At 45.7% G+C, this 13,565-nt stretch overlaps 2 protein-coding genes across 2 annotated transcripts in view; one reads left to right on the forward strand and one right to left on the reverse strand.

Moving 5' to 3' along the window:
• The window catches only part of LOC122681702 (short palate, lung and nasal epithelium carcinoma-associated protein 2A-like), a 78,843-nt gene that overhangs the window by 44,263 nt on the left and 21,015 nt on the right, over positions 1-13,565 (forward strand). The gene's annotated exons all lie outside the window — the stretch shown is intronic.
• Positions 4,203-6,306, reverse strand: LOC122681701 (pyruvate dehydrogenase (acetyl-transferring) kinase isozyme 3, mitochondrial-like). Its single transcript, XM_043884098.1, has one exon. It carries the CDS (start codon positions 6,112-6,114, stop codon positions 4,888-4,890), a length of 1,227 nt encoding a protein of 408 aa, XP_043740033.1. The 5' UTR covers positions 6,115-6,306; the 3' UTR covers positions 4,203-4,887.

A 13,565-nucleotide genomic window follows, 5' to 3' on the forward strand; every position in this document is an offset into this window, starting at 1 on the left:
CAGAAGGCCCTTGAGTGAAGCAGCCGCTGGTACAGGCCTCTGTGTGGCCCTGGTCTTGCTTAACCTGAGTCTCCCATGAGGACAACAGTGGTTCTTCCCTCACAGAATTGCACACAGCACTGAGATGGCTCCTCGGCAAATGGGCAAAGCTTCCCTGGGCCTCTTGGCAGGAAAGTCAGATGCCCTCATGGAAAGGAGAGGCCCAAGGACCCTGAGGGGATAGCCTGGGTGATAGCTCTGCAGAGGTGACCCAGCTGTGAGTAAGGGGTCTCTGCTCCTCATCCCAAGGCAAACGGGAAACTGAGGGGTTGCGTGTTGAGAAGACAGAGGGGCCACAGGAGGAACCCCATCAGCCCTGGGAAGAAGAGACCAAGGCCAGGACAGCGGGACCTGCAGGGGCTGGGGAGAGGTGGCTGAGTATGGGAGACAGGATGTCACCTCTCTGAGCAAGGGATCCCATAGACATGGGTTTAAATCTAGTCCTGCCAGTTGCTATCACATAACTTTGAGGAGTCACTTGTCCTCTTTGAGCCTCAGTTTCCTAATCTGTCCAGTGGGGACAAGAGTGGTGTCTCCTGGCAGAAGGGTGCTGTCAGAAAGTCATGAGGTCAGGTGTGCTGGTGAAGACAACCCTCCATCATGGTGGTGGTGTTGCAGAAGCAGAGTGAGGCTGTCCCTTTGTGACTCGAGTCACTTTCTTGCCCATCCTGGGCCTCATGTTCCCATGCGTAAGAAAATAAGTGGCAGCTGGATAATCCCGAAAGTCCCTTCAACTTTTCCAGTGGAGATCCAGTTCTCCACTGTCCTGATTGCCCGTCCCTCGCCATCCCTGAAATCCTAATGGAAGGAATGCAATGGACCACGCAGGAGGTGCAGAAATGTCTTTTTATTGCTGGGAGTGGAGGGTGATGAGTACAGGGTGTCCTGACTGTGGGGACGAGCATCTGAGGGTGTCCTTTGATTGGGCTCAGTTGTCCCTCCTAATGGATGGTGGCAGCACCGACTGTCCCAGAGGGAGATGGTTCAGTGATTCAGTCAAGATTCAAATCTGGAAGGAGACCTGGTGTGAGTCACAGAGCTGCCAGGGCCCTTACCAGCTCCTGCGTTCACGAGGCACGGCTGCAGGAGTGCTTCCCCCAAACCCTGCAACTCTGAGGCTTGGGGACAGACTGGCACCTGTGGTTTGGGGTCTTTCTCTGGCACCTGGCACTGACCCCTCCTCATCCCCTCACTCTCCCACACCCTCACCTTAGCAACAGCGACTGATGTGAAAAGGCCAATCAGGGCCAAGAAGAGCCAGGGTTCAGGGCTCAGCGTATGATCAGGATCAGGGATCAGACTGAGATGCAGGTAACTGCGACCAGCATCAGGGCTCAGTCAACTACTGGAGTCAAAGCTCAGTCTGACTGTTCCAGGCTCAGTCAGGGAGCAGAATCAAGTGTCATCTGGGTGTGTGATTTAGGGTCAGGACTCGGTCCATGACCAAGATCAGGGCTCAGTCTGCTACTAGAGAAAGAAGAAAAGCCAAGCTTGTTTCTGCTTCTCCACAGGCCCCTGTGGGGAATCTCATCTTCCCTCATCCCACGGCACCGAGCACAGTCCTCACCAGCAGGCGGGCTTCGCAGCAGTTTTCCTCATCTGTGCTCTTCACTGTTCCTGTTGGGCTTCCTGAAATTCACCTGAAAGAGGAAATCAGTAGCAGTTTTCAGCCTCCAGCTCTGGAAAGCTGAATAGAAATCAGACACCAGTGGTTCCCAGCATCCAGACGGTGAGACTGACAGGCATGGGACCACTCACATGTCACTCCATGTCTCTGAGCCTCAGTTAGATGATCTGAAACATGCGCATGATGACACTGCCCACCCCCACAGGATTGCTGCAGGGGTCCAGTGAAGTGGTGAACAGGAAGCACGGAACGGTCACCCAAGAACTGGGCCTGTGGCTGTTTCCTAGAAGGACTGCATGCAGGACCCTGACCTGTCACTCACCCCATTTCTGTTGCCCCACAGCCCCAGCAACCTCAGTCGTGCCAGAGACCCAGGTCAAGGAAAGCCCCCAGGGGCTGGAGGTAAACCTGTAGCTCCTCATAAGAGAGCAAAGGGAAGGGATGGTGTTTATCATCAATGCCTACTGGATATTAGGCTCTTTCTGCTTTTTTTCCATTCCTCACCTCGGCCGTGTTTACAATCTCCTTTCACCCGGGATGAACCTGAATCTCAGATAGGTGGAGCCAGTTGACCCCCACCCAACAGTTGTTAAGTAGCACATCCAGGATTTGAACTCAGATCTGGCCTGTCCTCTTTCTCACATCATTCTGGGCAGCGGGTTCTACTGGTTTGACAAAGGAGGGCAGCAGAAGTTCTCAGGGGCCCACAGAGGCCATCAGTCTGTGGGGACTCTTCTATAGCCTGCAGACTTACTCAGGACGAAGGGTCCTCAGCTTCTCCAGGGACCCCTGACCAGACCTGCCAGCGCTGCAGGGATAGAGCAGTGTGCGCCCCCTGAGGCTGCAGAGGGAGCCCCCTCCCTGCTTCCCCAGGCTGTGACTTACGGATGCGGTTCTTAACATGATCAGCATCCAGGCTTTCAGGGAGGCTGCAGATTACTTGGCACACCTGAGGGTGACAAGGAGGGAAAGAGAGACACAGAGGAATGGGGAGAGGGAAGGGAGGAAAGAGGTCGGGAGGTGAGGAGAGAGAGGAGAGACGGAGAAGGAAGAGGACTGATTATTATCTCCTGTGAGCACCCTTCCCCCGACCCAGAGATGCTCAGTACTGGGGGCTTTACAACTTCTGACCCTTAGGATTCTAGAACCGTGGAAAGTTAGAAGACCCAAATCTGAGAGCCAGAAGTCACTAGAATCCTAAAACCTCAGAATATTAGAATCCTAGAACCTTAAAGAATCTAGACTTTTAACAGTTCATAATCTTATGCCCTTAGAAACCTTGGCCTCTGGACTCTGAAACTTTATAGAGTTAAATGGGGCCCTGGGAACTGTAGAGAAATGGTTTTGTATTTTTCACAATTTTAAGTACCTACAATTCCCTGAGGATGTTAAAATGTGAATTATCGAGCAGCAGGTCTGGGGTAGGACCTGAGAGTCTGTATTTCTAAACAGTGTCCATGGTAGGTCAGTGCCGCTGGTCTGAGAGGAGCACGCTTTGAGCATGACTCAAGTTCAGTAAATCACAGAACAACATGGAGGAATTTTTTTTTTTAAATAAAGCCAGATTCCCAGCCCCCTTCCAGAGTGACTATTATAGAATCCTTGGAATTGTGGGCACATGGTACATATGGTATTTTTATATGATACACATGAACCTGATCTATGGTATGTATGCTTTTTGTATTTAAATGAATTAAATTTGTGTTGAATGAGGAAAAATATTATCTAAAAGTTCTGCTGGAAGTCCATGGGTATGGTAAGTGGTTCAAGTGAGGGACCCAGTGATTTCAACTCAAGTTGGGCCCCTGCTCACCTTCTCCTCAGACCAGGGTGAGCGAAGAGGGGCAGGTAGCAACTCACAGCCCAAAGGGAAGTTGACCCCCCAAAAGGGAAGGTGCCCAGAGAGTAGAATCTACTGGGAGAAAGTCACTCCTGCCCCCACCAGGCTTGGCTCTGCACACCCAGCAGTGGGGGACTTACCTCATAGTGTGTTATCGGGGACAACACTTCATTCAGGAGGTTGATCGCAAAGTCCACAACCTCATTGAGTAGACCAGTGTGACTGGAAAAGAGAGGAAATTGATAAAGCTTCAGGAAGTTGGCTGAGCAGCCAAGCAGGAGCAGTGGGAAGAGGGTGGAAGGTGGAACACCTTGAAGTCAGGTGACTTGAGCCTCTACCCAGGCCGATCATCACTTAGAACTCCATGGTTGACCAGCAGCCCACACCAATAGCTCATGAGAGTCTCACCACAACCCTGAGACCTCATTCTTCCATCCATCCTTCCATCCATCCATCCATCCATCTAGTCATCCATTCATTCATCAACACATATTTAGAGAACATTTACTATGTGCCCAAAACCTAGACGAACTGGGGACACAGTGAAAAACAAAACAAGAGACTCCTAACGTGGTGCCTAGGATATTGGGTAAATATTGGCTAAAAGGTTTATTTGGAGTTTTCTGTAACAGCTTATGGAAAAAACACCAAAGACTTTTTGGCCAACCCCATATTTTTTCTTTTTTTTTTCAAGACAACTTTGGGAACACTTTAATTAACAGAACGGAAGTATACAAATGAATTTCAAAATGAAATCAATGCACCCAAGAGGGAGATCTAACATGAGAGTACCTACAGCTCACAATGAGAATCTGGTCAGATGGAAGAAGGCCAGAGTCCAAAGCAGAGAGTGAAGAGGGATGCATAAGAGAGAGGAAGGGCTCTGGGACCGAAATATCAAGACATGCTCATCTGATGTCTTCAAATTCCAGACTCCCCAAGGCCTTAGTTGGTGGTTTGGGACAAACATGGTATTTGGTCACAAAGAGCAGCAGCAGAGATCGGCTGTATCTGGAATGGGGAGGGAGGTGGGACATCTGGGGAGACTGTAGACAGTCTATGATACAGAAGACGGAGGTATGAGGGCACGGGCACTAATAAGGCTCTGTGTCCCCTTACGACAGGCGCCAACCAAACCACAGCAATGTACTATGAAAAATGACTCAAGTTACTACTTTAGTGGAAGATATGAAGTAGCTACAGGAAACTTCCATGGAAAAAGTCCAGCTTATATGGAGAAAAATACACATTCAAGCACTGGATTATCTATAGCGCCACATTCAGAGTTGGTGGAGGAACGGAGCTCTTTCCGGGTGACTTGCAGAAGGCCATCTTTTCTTCATGGAGAGGACTGAAGCATTCAGTTCTTTACAAAGTTCTGTTAGTCTTCATCTTGTCCCTTGTATTTGGAAGCATCCCGGGGCTCACTGCTGGGATTGCTCCAATCGTCAGCTTCAGCTGTGCTCTTGTAATGGCGCCATGCGGACTTGTTAAAAACCAGAAGTCTCTCAAATGATTCACTTGAAAGGGCCTTTAAATAAATGACAGCATCAGTACCCACGCCTTCCATAGAACAGAGTTTTAGATCTCCTTGAAAATATCTAGCATACAGACGAGAAATTGGCAAGCCATAACCAAATCCAGCCAATGGAGCGGCTCGGGTAGGCTCCAGGCTAGGTCTCGGAGCAGTTGAATACATGTAGTTAAAAAGGCGATCTATTTTTCGGAGTGGAACCCCGCCACCTAGGTCACTTATCTTAATGGATAAGTCTTCTTTACCCAGAGTAACCAGGGTTTTAACAGCTGGGTAGCCCTCTTTTCTATCTTCATATAGTTCAACTGTTGCTCTCATTGAGTTCTTGAACAACTCAAAGAGCATGTGAAAGAGGTGTGAGGGCACATAAACTACCTGAATAGGTTTGTTTGGAGCTTTGGCATTGAATTCTTCAACTTCCAGCTCTGGAGCTACCAGATAATACTGTTCACAAAGCATCTTGGCGGTTTCATACGCATCTTTCACAACATCAGCAACGTTGCAGGTGGGATCAATACTTCCGATGTGTTTCGGATGCGCAGGATTGGTGTCACCGCCAAACAGAAGTGTGTGCTGGTTAATAAGCATGCGGAAAGAGATGCAGTTGGTATAAAATCGGTCCAGAAAATACTGGATGTTACTGCTAATGAATGGATCAAACCCAAACTTCTCCTTGTACTCGATCACTCCTTGGGCCATTGTAGGAACCACATCATTGTGTCTATTTCTGACTTTAATTAGGACTTGTAGAAAGTTATCCAAGACCTGCGGATCTTCAGGGCTCTTATTTTCATATTCTAGAAGTTCAAGAAAACTCTGCATATACCAGCTCTGAACCAGTCCCACCGAAGGGCGGTTAAGCAAGTTCTCCGGCAGAAGATTAACTTCTCTCATTGTGTTAGCCAGGCGCACAGGAAGCTCCTTTCGTAGGAACATATATGAAGTTTTCTCACACGCATTCTCTCTCCCGAAGTCCAGGAACTGCTTGATAGAGAGCGGCGACGGCGAGAAGCGCCAGTAGCGCTCAATCTGCTTGGGCACCGGCTGCTTCAGCAGCCACCGGAACAGCCGCATCCTCGCCCCGACAGCGCAGAGACCGGCCGAGACGCTTAGGCGGCCGCAAGGGCCGGTGCAGCTGAGCCGCGCGGATTGGGCACGTTAGCCAAGCGCGCAGCCCGGCCTCCGCCTCGGCGCCGCTGGTGCAGCCACCGCAGCACCAGCAGCAACAGCTCCCTGGCTGCCGCCGGTCGCCCGCGGCTTTCCCAGGCCCCGCCCACCCAACCCCATATTAACATGTTTTCCTAAGCCTGGTTCCTTCCCACCTTCAGCTCTCAGCATAACTGTCACCTCCTCCAGGCAGCCCTCGAGAAGTCTTGCCTAAGGGAGGGCTTTGTGTCATAGCACTCGGTTAGGTGTGCTGTTTTGCCCAGGGATGACTGCAATTGAACACTTTCCTTGAGGGCGCTTTACTGCTGGACTGAATCCTTGTCTGTCTGCCCTTCCCTCCAGAGACTAAGCTCCATGAGAGCAAGCTCCTTGCCCTCAGTTACCAGTAAATTCTGCAGAGTTCAGAATGGTGGCTGTGGCATGAAGCAGATGCTCAAGACATTTTTGACTGAAGGAATAAATGAAGTGAACATATGAATGAAAATATAATGATAACTTGTGACAAGTACTCAAAAGGAGGATAGTAGACTCAAGAGAGAGAAGAGGAGGAACCTTGTTTCAGACCCTAAATGATGAGACAAACATGGAAATGGGATGCAGGAAAGGTGTTCTAGATGCCAGAGCAGCCAGTGCACAGGTCTTGAGTGGAAGGTGTTTGTGGAGGCTCAGAGCAAAAGCTAGTGTGTCTAGGGCAGAGTGGGAAAGGGGCGGATCCAGATCAGATAGAGCCCAGATGGCTCTGGGAGGGCCTGAGATTTCATCCAAAATGGAGAGGAAGCCCCTGGAGTGTTCAGAGCAGCAGAGTGGAATGCCATTTTACAGATACGGACACTGAGACCAAGAGGGCAGGATGGTTTCCCTGGGACTCTAGGCTAGACAGGGTCCAGCGGGGCTCAGGCATTTGGATTTACATCTCAGTCTTTCCAAGTGATGGTAGGCTGCAGAGCCTATCTTTAGTTTGAGGGGTGTCTTAGGCAATCCGTGATCAGATCCCTTGTTGAGGCAGGATTCACTGACATCTGCTTATGGCTCTGCCTTGTTCTTTGCCAAGGCCAACCTTCCCCATCCTTCAGCTTCCAGATCACTTTTCCTCTCCCAGCCAGGACCAGGATCAGTCTTTCTCTTTCTGCCCTCTTCCCTGGGCTAAACATGCTCTTTCAAGCACACTGTTTAAGACGTAGATTTGATGGATTATCAGAGATAGTGATTTAAATGGAGAGGATTAAGTTTTCAAGATCTCATTTTGATAAGTTCTCAGTGGGTAGAGGATGATTTGGGGACAATCTGAAATTGGAGCCCATGGCTGGCATTTACTACTCCTTTTGCCATCTCCTTAACTACTGGCAAGAAAGTAAACACAGTGAATTATTATTATTATCATTATTATTGTTGAGGGACATTATGTAATATGAGAAGGGTCAGTTCTTCGAGTAGACATAACAATGTTAAATGTGCAGGCATCTAACAACAGAACTTCAAAAAAGCGTGAAACAAAACACATAAAGTTGAAAGTGAAATACAGCAATTCACAGGTATGGTTGGAGAGGTCAACACTCCTGTCTCAGTAGGGGGAGGAACCAACAGACAGAAAGTCAGCATGGATATTATCATTACCTGAGAGCTTAGTATGTTGCAGCCTATATGCTAAACACTCTCCTTTTCTCTTTTGGCTAACACAGGAGGCTATGAGTTAGGTATTGTTACCATCCTCAGTTTACAGATGTGAAACCTGAAGCAGCTAGAGGCTAAATTGATTACAAAACCACAAGGGAGTGGCAAAGCCAGCTTGACTCCAGAGTCTTCCTCTTGTTTACTTTACTCTGCTCCCTCCCAGGTAAGGAATAGGGCTGAAATTCCAGGTCACCCCCTCTGAGATCCGCTCTCTGCTGAGATGTGTGGACCTGACCTGCCCAGCAAGGTGAGTGAGATGCTGTGTTGATTGTTCTTGCATTCTTCCATGACCACCTGGGAGACACCAGTCTCTTCATCTGTTTCAACGCTGACATAAAACTGGAGGAGCAAGCTGAGAGCCAAATCAACAATCTCACCCAACCCAGGCCTGCGGGGAAATAGATTCAGTGAACAGAAATGGAGAAGTCTCTTCACTTTGCCCTCTTTAGTCTCTCTCTTATGTGAACATTATATGGGATACCTATGAACAAGGACAGGGAAGCTTGGTGTGTTGAAGTCCACGGGGTTGCAAAGAGTCAGACAGGACTTAGTGACTGAACAACACATGGACAATGTCAACATTTCCTGTATTCTTTATGGAATCTATATTCTCACATTAGGAGTTTCTTCTCCTGGCCATAAGGTTTGCCTCGTGAGATTTCTATAGCGTATCACACAAATGATTAAAATAAAAATAAAATCTAACATTTCTTAAGCAAAATGCTACATTCGGTATTTCTAAAATGTATTTTACCTGGATTAATCCATTTAATCTTGACAGCAATACCACGAGAAAAAAAGTACTATTATTATCTCTGTTTTCCAAATGAGGAAACATGTGGTATAGAGAAGTTAAGTAACTATCTCATGATCTCATAACTAATGAATGATGAAGTCATAGTCCACTTTAGTTTATAAAAACTCTTCTACACATCCTCATTTTCCTATCTTTGTATCTTCATAGTAATTAAAATACTTAGAAATTGTATTTTCCACATAATTTTCAAATGCTCTTCATTACATACTATACACTGCTATACAGCCCATACTGTTCACTACGTTTTAAAGAGAATCTTGAGAGACAAAATGATGCTGGATGAAACTATGCCAAAGAGTTATAAATCTTCATGTCTTCTCAATTCTCAACTCTTACAATTAGATAAGTGTTTTTATTTTGAAAATATAGTTCAAGGAGGATTTTTTAAAAGAGATTTGTTTATGGGCAAAGTTTCTTGGAACATTTTAAGGGTGAGGATTCTAGAGTTGCAAAGGCCTCCTTATTTTACAAATGGGGAGACTAAGGCAGAGGCAAAGAAAAGTGCCTGATTCCAGATTGGAGATTGATTGAGCATATCGCACTACATCTCCCAAAGCTCAGATTCTAAGCCATACTCACAGTTTCACATTGATGTCAGCAGCGATGGGAGTCCTCACTTTAGCGGTATTTTCAGAAGTCGCTTCTGATGTGATATCCAGGATGTGCAGGTTACTGATTTTCACCCTGTACAGAAACCACAATTCACCCTGTCATTCCTCTTGACAGCCACTTCTGGGCTTCTCTCTCTGCCAGAGCTGTGCTGAGCATTTGAGCCTCATGGACCTTGCCTGCTTTGGTCCTTACGAGAGCCGTGCTCAGGGATTGGATTCTCTCCGTTGGATGGTATGGCAGTCTGAGGATCGGACAGCTATGATTTCCCTCAAGACTTCAAGAGTGAATCTGTGCCAGAGATGAATTTGTTTTTTTTAAATTGATATCTAGTTGCTTTACAATGTTGTGTGTGGTTCAGGTGTGGGGCTTCCACGGTGGCCCAGAGGGTAAAGAATCTGCTTGCAATGAAGGAGACCCAGGTCTGATCCCCGAGTGGGAAGATCCCCTGGAGAAGGAAATGACAACCCACTGCAGCATTCCTGCCCAGAGAAATGTGGACAAGGGAGCCTGGTGGGCTACATACAGTTCGTGGGGTCACAAAGAGTCAGACACGACTGAGTGACTAATACGGTCACTTTTTTTTAGGTTCAGGAGTACAGCAAAGTGATTCAGATATAGATATATATAGATATAGGGGTATTTTTATTTCAGATTCTTTTCCCTTATAGATTATTATAAATATCTCAATATAGTTTCCTGTGCTTTATAGTAGGTCCTTGTTAGTTGTCTATTGGATATAGAGTAGTGTGTATATATTTATGCTAAACTTGTAATTTATTCTCCACACTGCTTTCCTTTTTGTTAACCATGAGTTTTTTTTAATCTCCATGTGTCTGTTTTGTATAAGTTCTTTTCTATCATATTATATTTCCATATATTAGTGGTGTCTATGATATTTGTCTTTGACCTATTTCATTTCGTATGATAGCTCTACATTCATCCATTTGTTGCTGCAAATGTTATTGTTTCATTCTTTTTTATGCAGAGCCAGAATTAGAACCTGGAACTGCTTAACTCCAGACTTCATGTGGGGCCACCTATGTGGTGTGAGTTCTACTTTCTTCTCTCCTGAGACCATTCAGACTTTTATACTCAGCTATATTCAGAGAAGAAAAGACTTATTCCTTGGGAAAAGGACTTTAGGCACCAACAAATAGGTAGCAGTGCGGGTGAAGAGAACCTTCATCCTGACCCTGAAATCACGGAAGGAGAATGCCCAAACTCATGAGATCCAAACGGGCCCTGCTGCCCTGACTCTAATTTTCCCATGCTCTGGTAGAGTTGGCCTTAGACCACTTCTGCTCTGCAAGGACAGTATCTTCCCAACCCAGGGATCAAATCCAGGTCTCCTGAGTTGCAGGTGGATTCTTTACCAGCTGAGCCACCAGGGAAACCCAAGAATGCTGGAATGGGTAGCCTATCCCTTCTCCAGTGGAACTTCACCACCTAGTAATCAAACTGGGGTCTCATGCATTGCAGGCAGATTCTTAACCAGATGAGCTACCAGGGAAGCCCTCTGCAAGAACATACAAGGTTTATTCAACTTTCTGTCTTTCATGTTAAACTTATGTCCCCAAAGAGACATATTCTCTTTTCTGGGAACTAAGATCTCCAAACGAAGCATCGACTCAACCCGTAAGTCTGTACACTACTTGAAAAATTCCAGAAATGAATAGTTCCAATAAGTTCTTAATTTCCTCAGCCTTCTCCTGGGCCTCCTCAGAAGTATTGGATTCCTGGAGCAATGTGAAATCAGTCTTCAATTGCTGAAGGATAATGGCAAAACCAGTATCCATTTAGTGTGGTGCACAACTTAAGAAGCAGCTCCTACACACCGGATACTAAATGAGACAATTTACCTGTTATTTCATGTAATCTTTGCAACAAATCCACAAAGTAGCTATTACTAATATCTGCACTTTAGATGAGAAATTAAAGATCAAAAATTTAAGAAATGGGTCAAAGTCACATAGCTGGGAGACCTTATTATTTCCACACTGCCTTCATGATAACATATACTCTTTACTCATCAACAGAGCAATCAACCCACTGAGCAGACAATAGGTATTGATTGAACATCAGTATCTAGTAGTGAAGCACTAATGAGCTGCTCATACAAACAAAATAAACTTAGGAGAGAATAAGAATTGGAAAATCTAGAATCAAAGACAATATACAGATGTAAATCATGAACGGGGATAATAGGAGTCCCTGAATGACAGCTTTGCATATGGTCTAGAAAGAGAATACTTGTACAAGAGAAGAAGGACAGGGAGTCCTAATGAACAGAGAATAGAGGAATTTGATAGAGGAACTGACATGGCACATGTAGAATTTCACATTTGAAAAGTATTAAGAAAATCTCTGTAGACAATAATTCAAATGAAAAACAACAAGGCAACAGCTAGCTCAAAGAATAAGGAAGGGCTGCAAGAAAGTGTGTGTAATCAAAGTACTGCAACGTGGCTTTGCAATGGACAGTACTTCGTTATAGTGATGCAGAGATGGAAACCACATCTGGGCCTATAACTTATTAGGTAACTTTGATGCAAATGCTTCTGCTTCTGAGCTCTGGTTTATCAGTAGAAATTAGAAAGTGGGTCCCTCTTGCATCTTTCAGGTTGTCAGGCTCCCCTGGTGGCTCAGATGGTAAAGAATCTGCCTCCAGTGCAGGAGACATGTGTTCGATTCCTGTGTCAGGACGATTCCCTGGAGAAGGAAATGGCAAACTGCTCCAGTATTTCGGCCTGGAGAATTGCATGGACAGGGAGCCTGGCAGGCTTACAGGCAATGGGGTCACAAAGAGCTGGACACCACTGAGCGACTATCATTCAGTCACTCTCAAGCCCTGGAAAGTTTTGAAGGACAATCATTTTCAGAAGTTAACTTCTATTAAGAATGTTTAGCAATGTGCTAGTAATGTTTCCAAAAGGTCAAAAGAAAACAAGTTCTTTCAAGAAATCAGAATTACCAGGAAATATTCACTAGAAAGGTAGGTAATTTTAAAACCACCTAGGCTAGGTGGGAATCCTTTTCCAATTAGTTAATAAAAATTACTAAGAAAATTGAATGACGCAACAGAAGAGAATGCTACAAATATAAATCAAATATTTAAGTTAAAATATATAAATGGCTAGTAAAATGTGAAAAATATGAGTGAATTCTTTCAAAATTAGAGAAATGCTGAATCTTAACCTTTCATCTGTGAAACTGGCAAATTTCAGTTGTCCAAACCAGTGCGCTCAAGAGAGTAGAAAAAACAAAAATACTCTCACTCAAAAATACTTCTCAGAGTGGAGAAACTATTAACATAGAGGATTATTTGTCAATATGTGCTGTAATTTAAAATATGCATACCTTTTGAATTTTTTAAATTTCACCTTCAGGAATTTTCCTGTGAATATATTAGCAAAGTTTACTATGATATAAGATGTAAATTGATATTCAGTTAAGTAATGCCTGTTTCTAGAAAAATAATAAACAAATGAACCAGGAACCAGTTAGTCACCTCTCTCAGTAAACCACCCATAAGGAGCAACCCCTGCTGGCTGCCTTTGTTAATACAGGCATAGTATTTAGGAAGCAAGCTCCTAGGTGCCACTGATCATCCCCGTTGTTGAGTCACTTTCAAGTGTACTGTCAAGGTTCCCAAGTCCTTTCTCAAGATCAGTTTTCAGCTTCCTCAGACATCGTTGCCAAGATTGTCAAGATTGCAAGAAAGTGACCCGAGGTCACACAGTGACAGCCTCACTCTGTTTCTGCTTACATCACCACCGTGATGGAGGGTTGTCTTCGCCAGAACCCCTGACCTCATGACTTTTTGACAGCACCCTTCTGCCAGGAGACACTGCTCTTGTCCCTATTGGACAGACTAGGAAACTGAGGCTCAGAGAGAACAAGTGACTCCTCAAGGTCACACTGTAGCAACTGGTGGGACTATTTTTAAACCCATGTCTATGGGATCCCTTGTTCAGAGAGGTAACATCCTGGCTCCCATACTCAACCACCTCTCCCCAGCCCCTGCAGGTCCCACTGTCCTGGCCTTGGTCTCTTCTTCCCAGGGCTGATGAGGTTCCTCTTGCGGCCCTTCTGTCTCCTCAACATGCAAGCCCTCAGTTTCCCCTTTGATTTTGAATGGGGAGCAGAGACCCCTTACTCACAGCTGCATCACCTCTGCAGAGGACTGACCCAGGCTATCACCTCAGGGTTCCCTTTCCATGAGGACATCTGACTTTCCTGCCAAGAGGCCCAGGGAAGC

This window comes from Cervus elaphus, chromosome 23, assembly GCF_910594005.1.
Source record: "Cervus elaphus chromosome 23, mCerEla1.1, whole genome shotgun sequence".
Classification (NCBI taxonomy): Eukaryota; Metazoa; Chordata; class Mammalia; order Artiodactyla; family Cervidae; genus Cervus; species Cervus elaphus.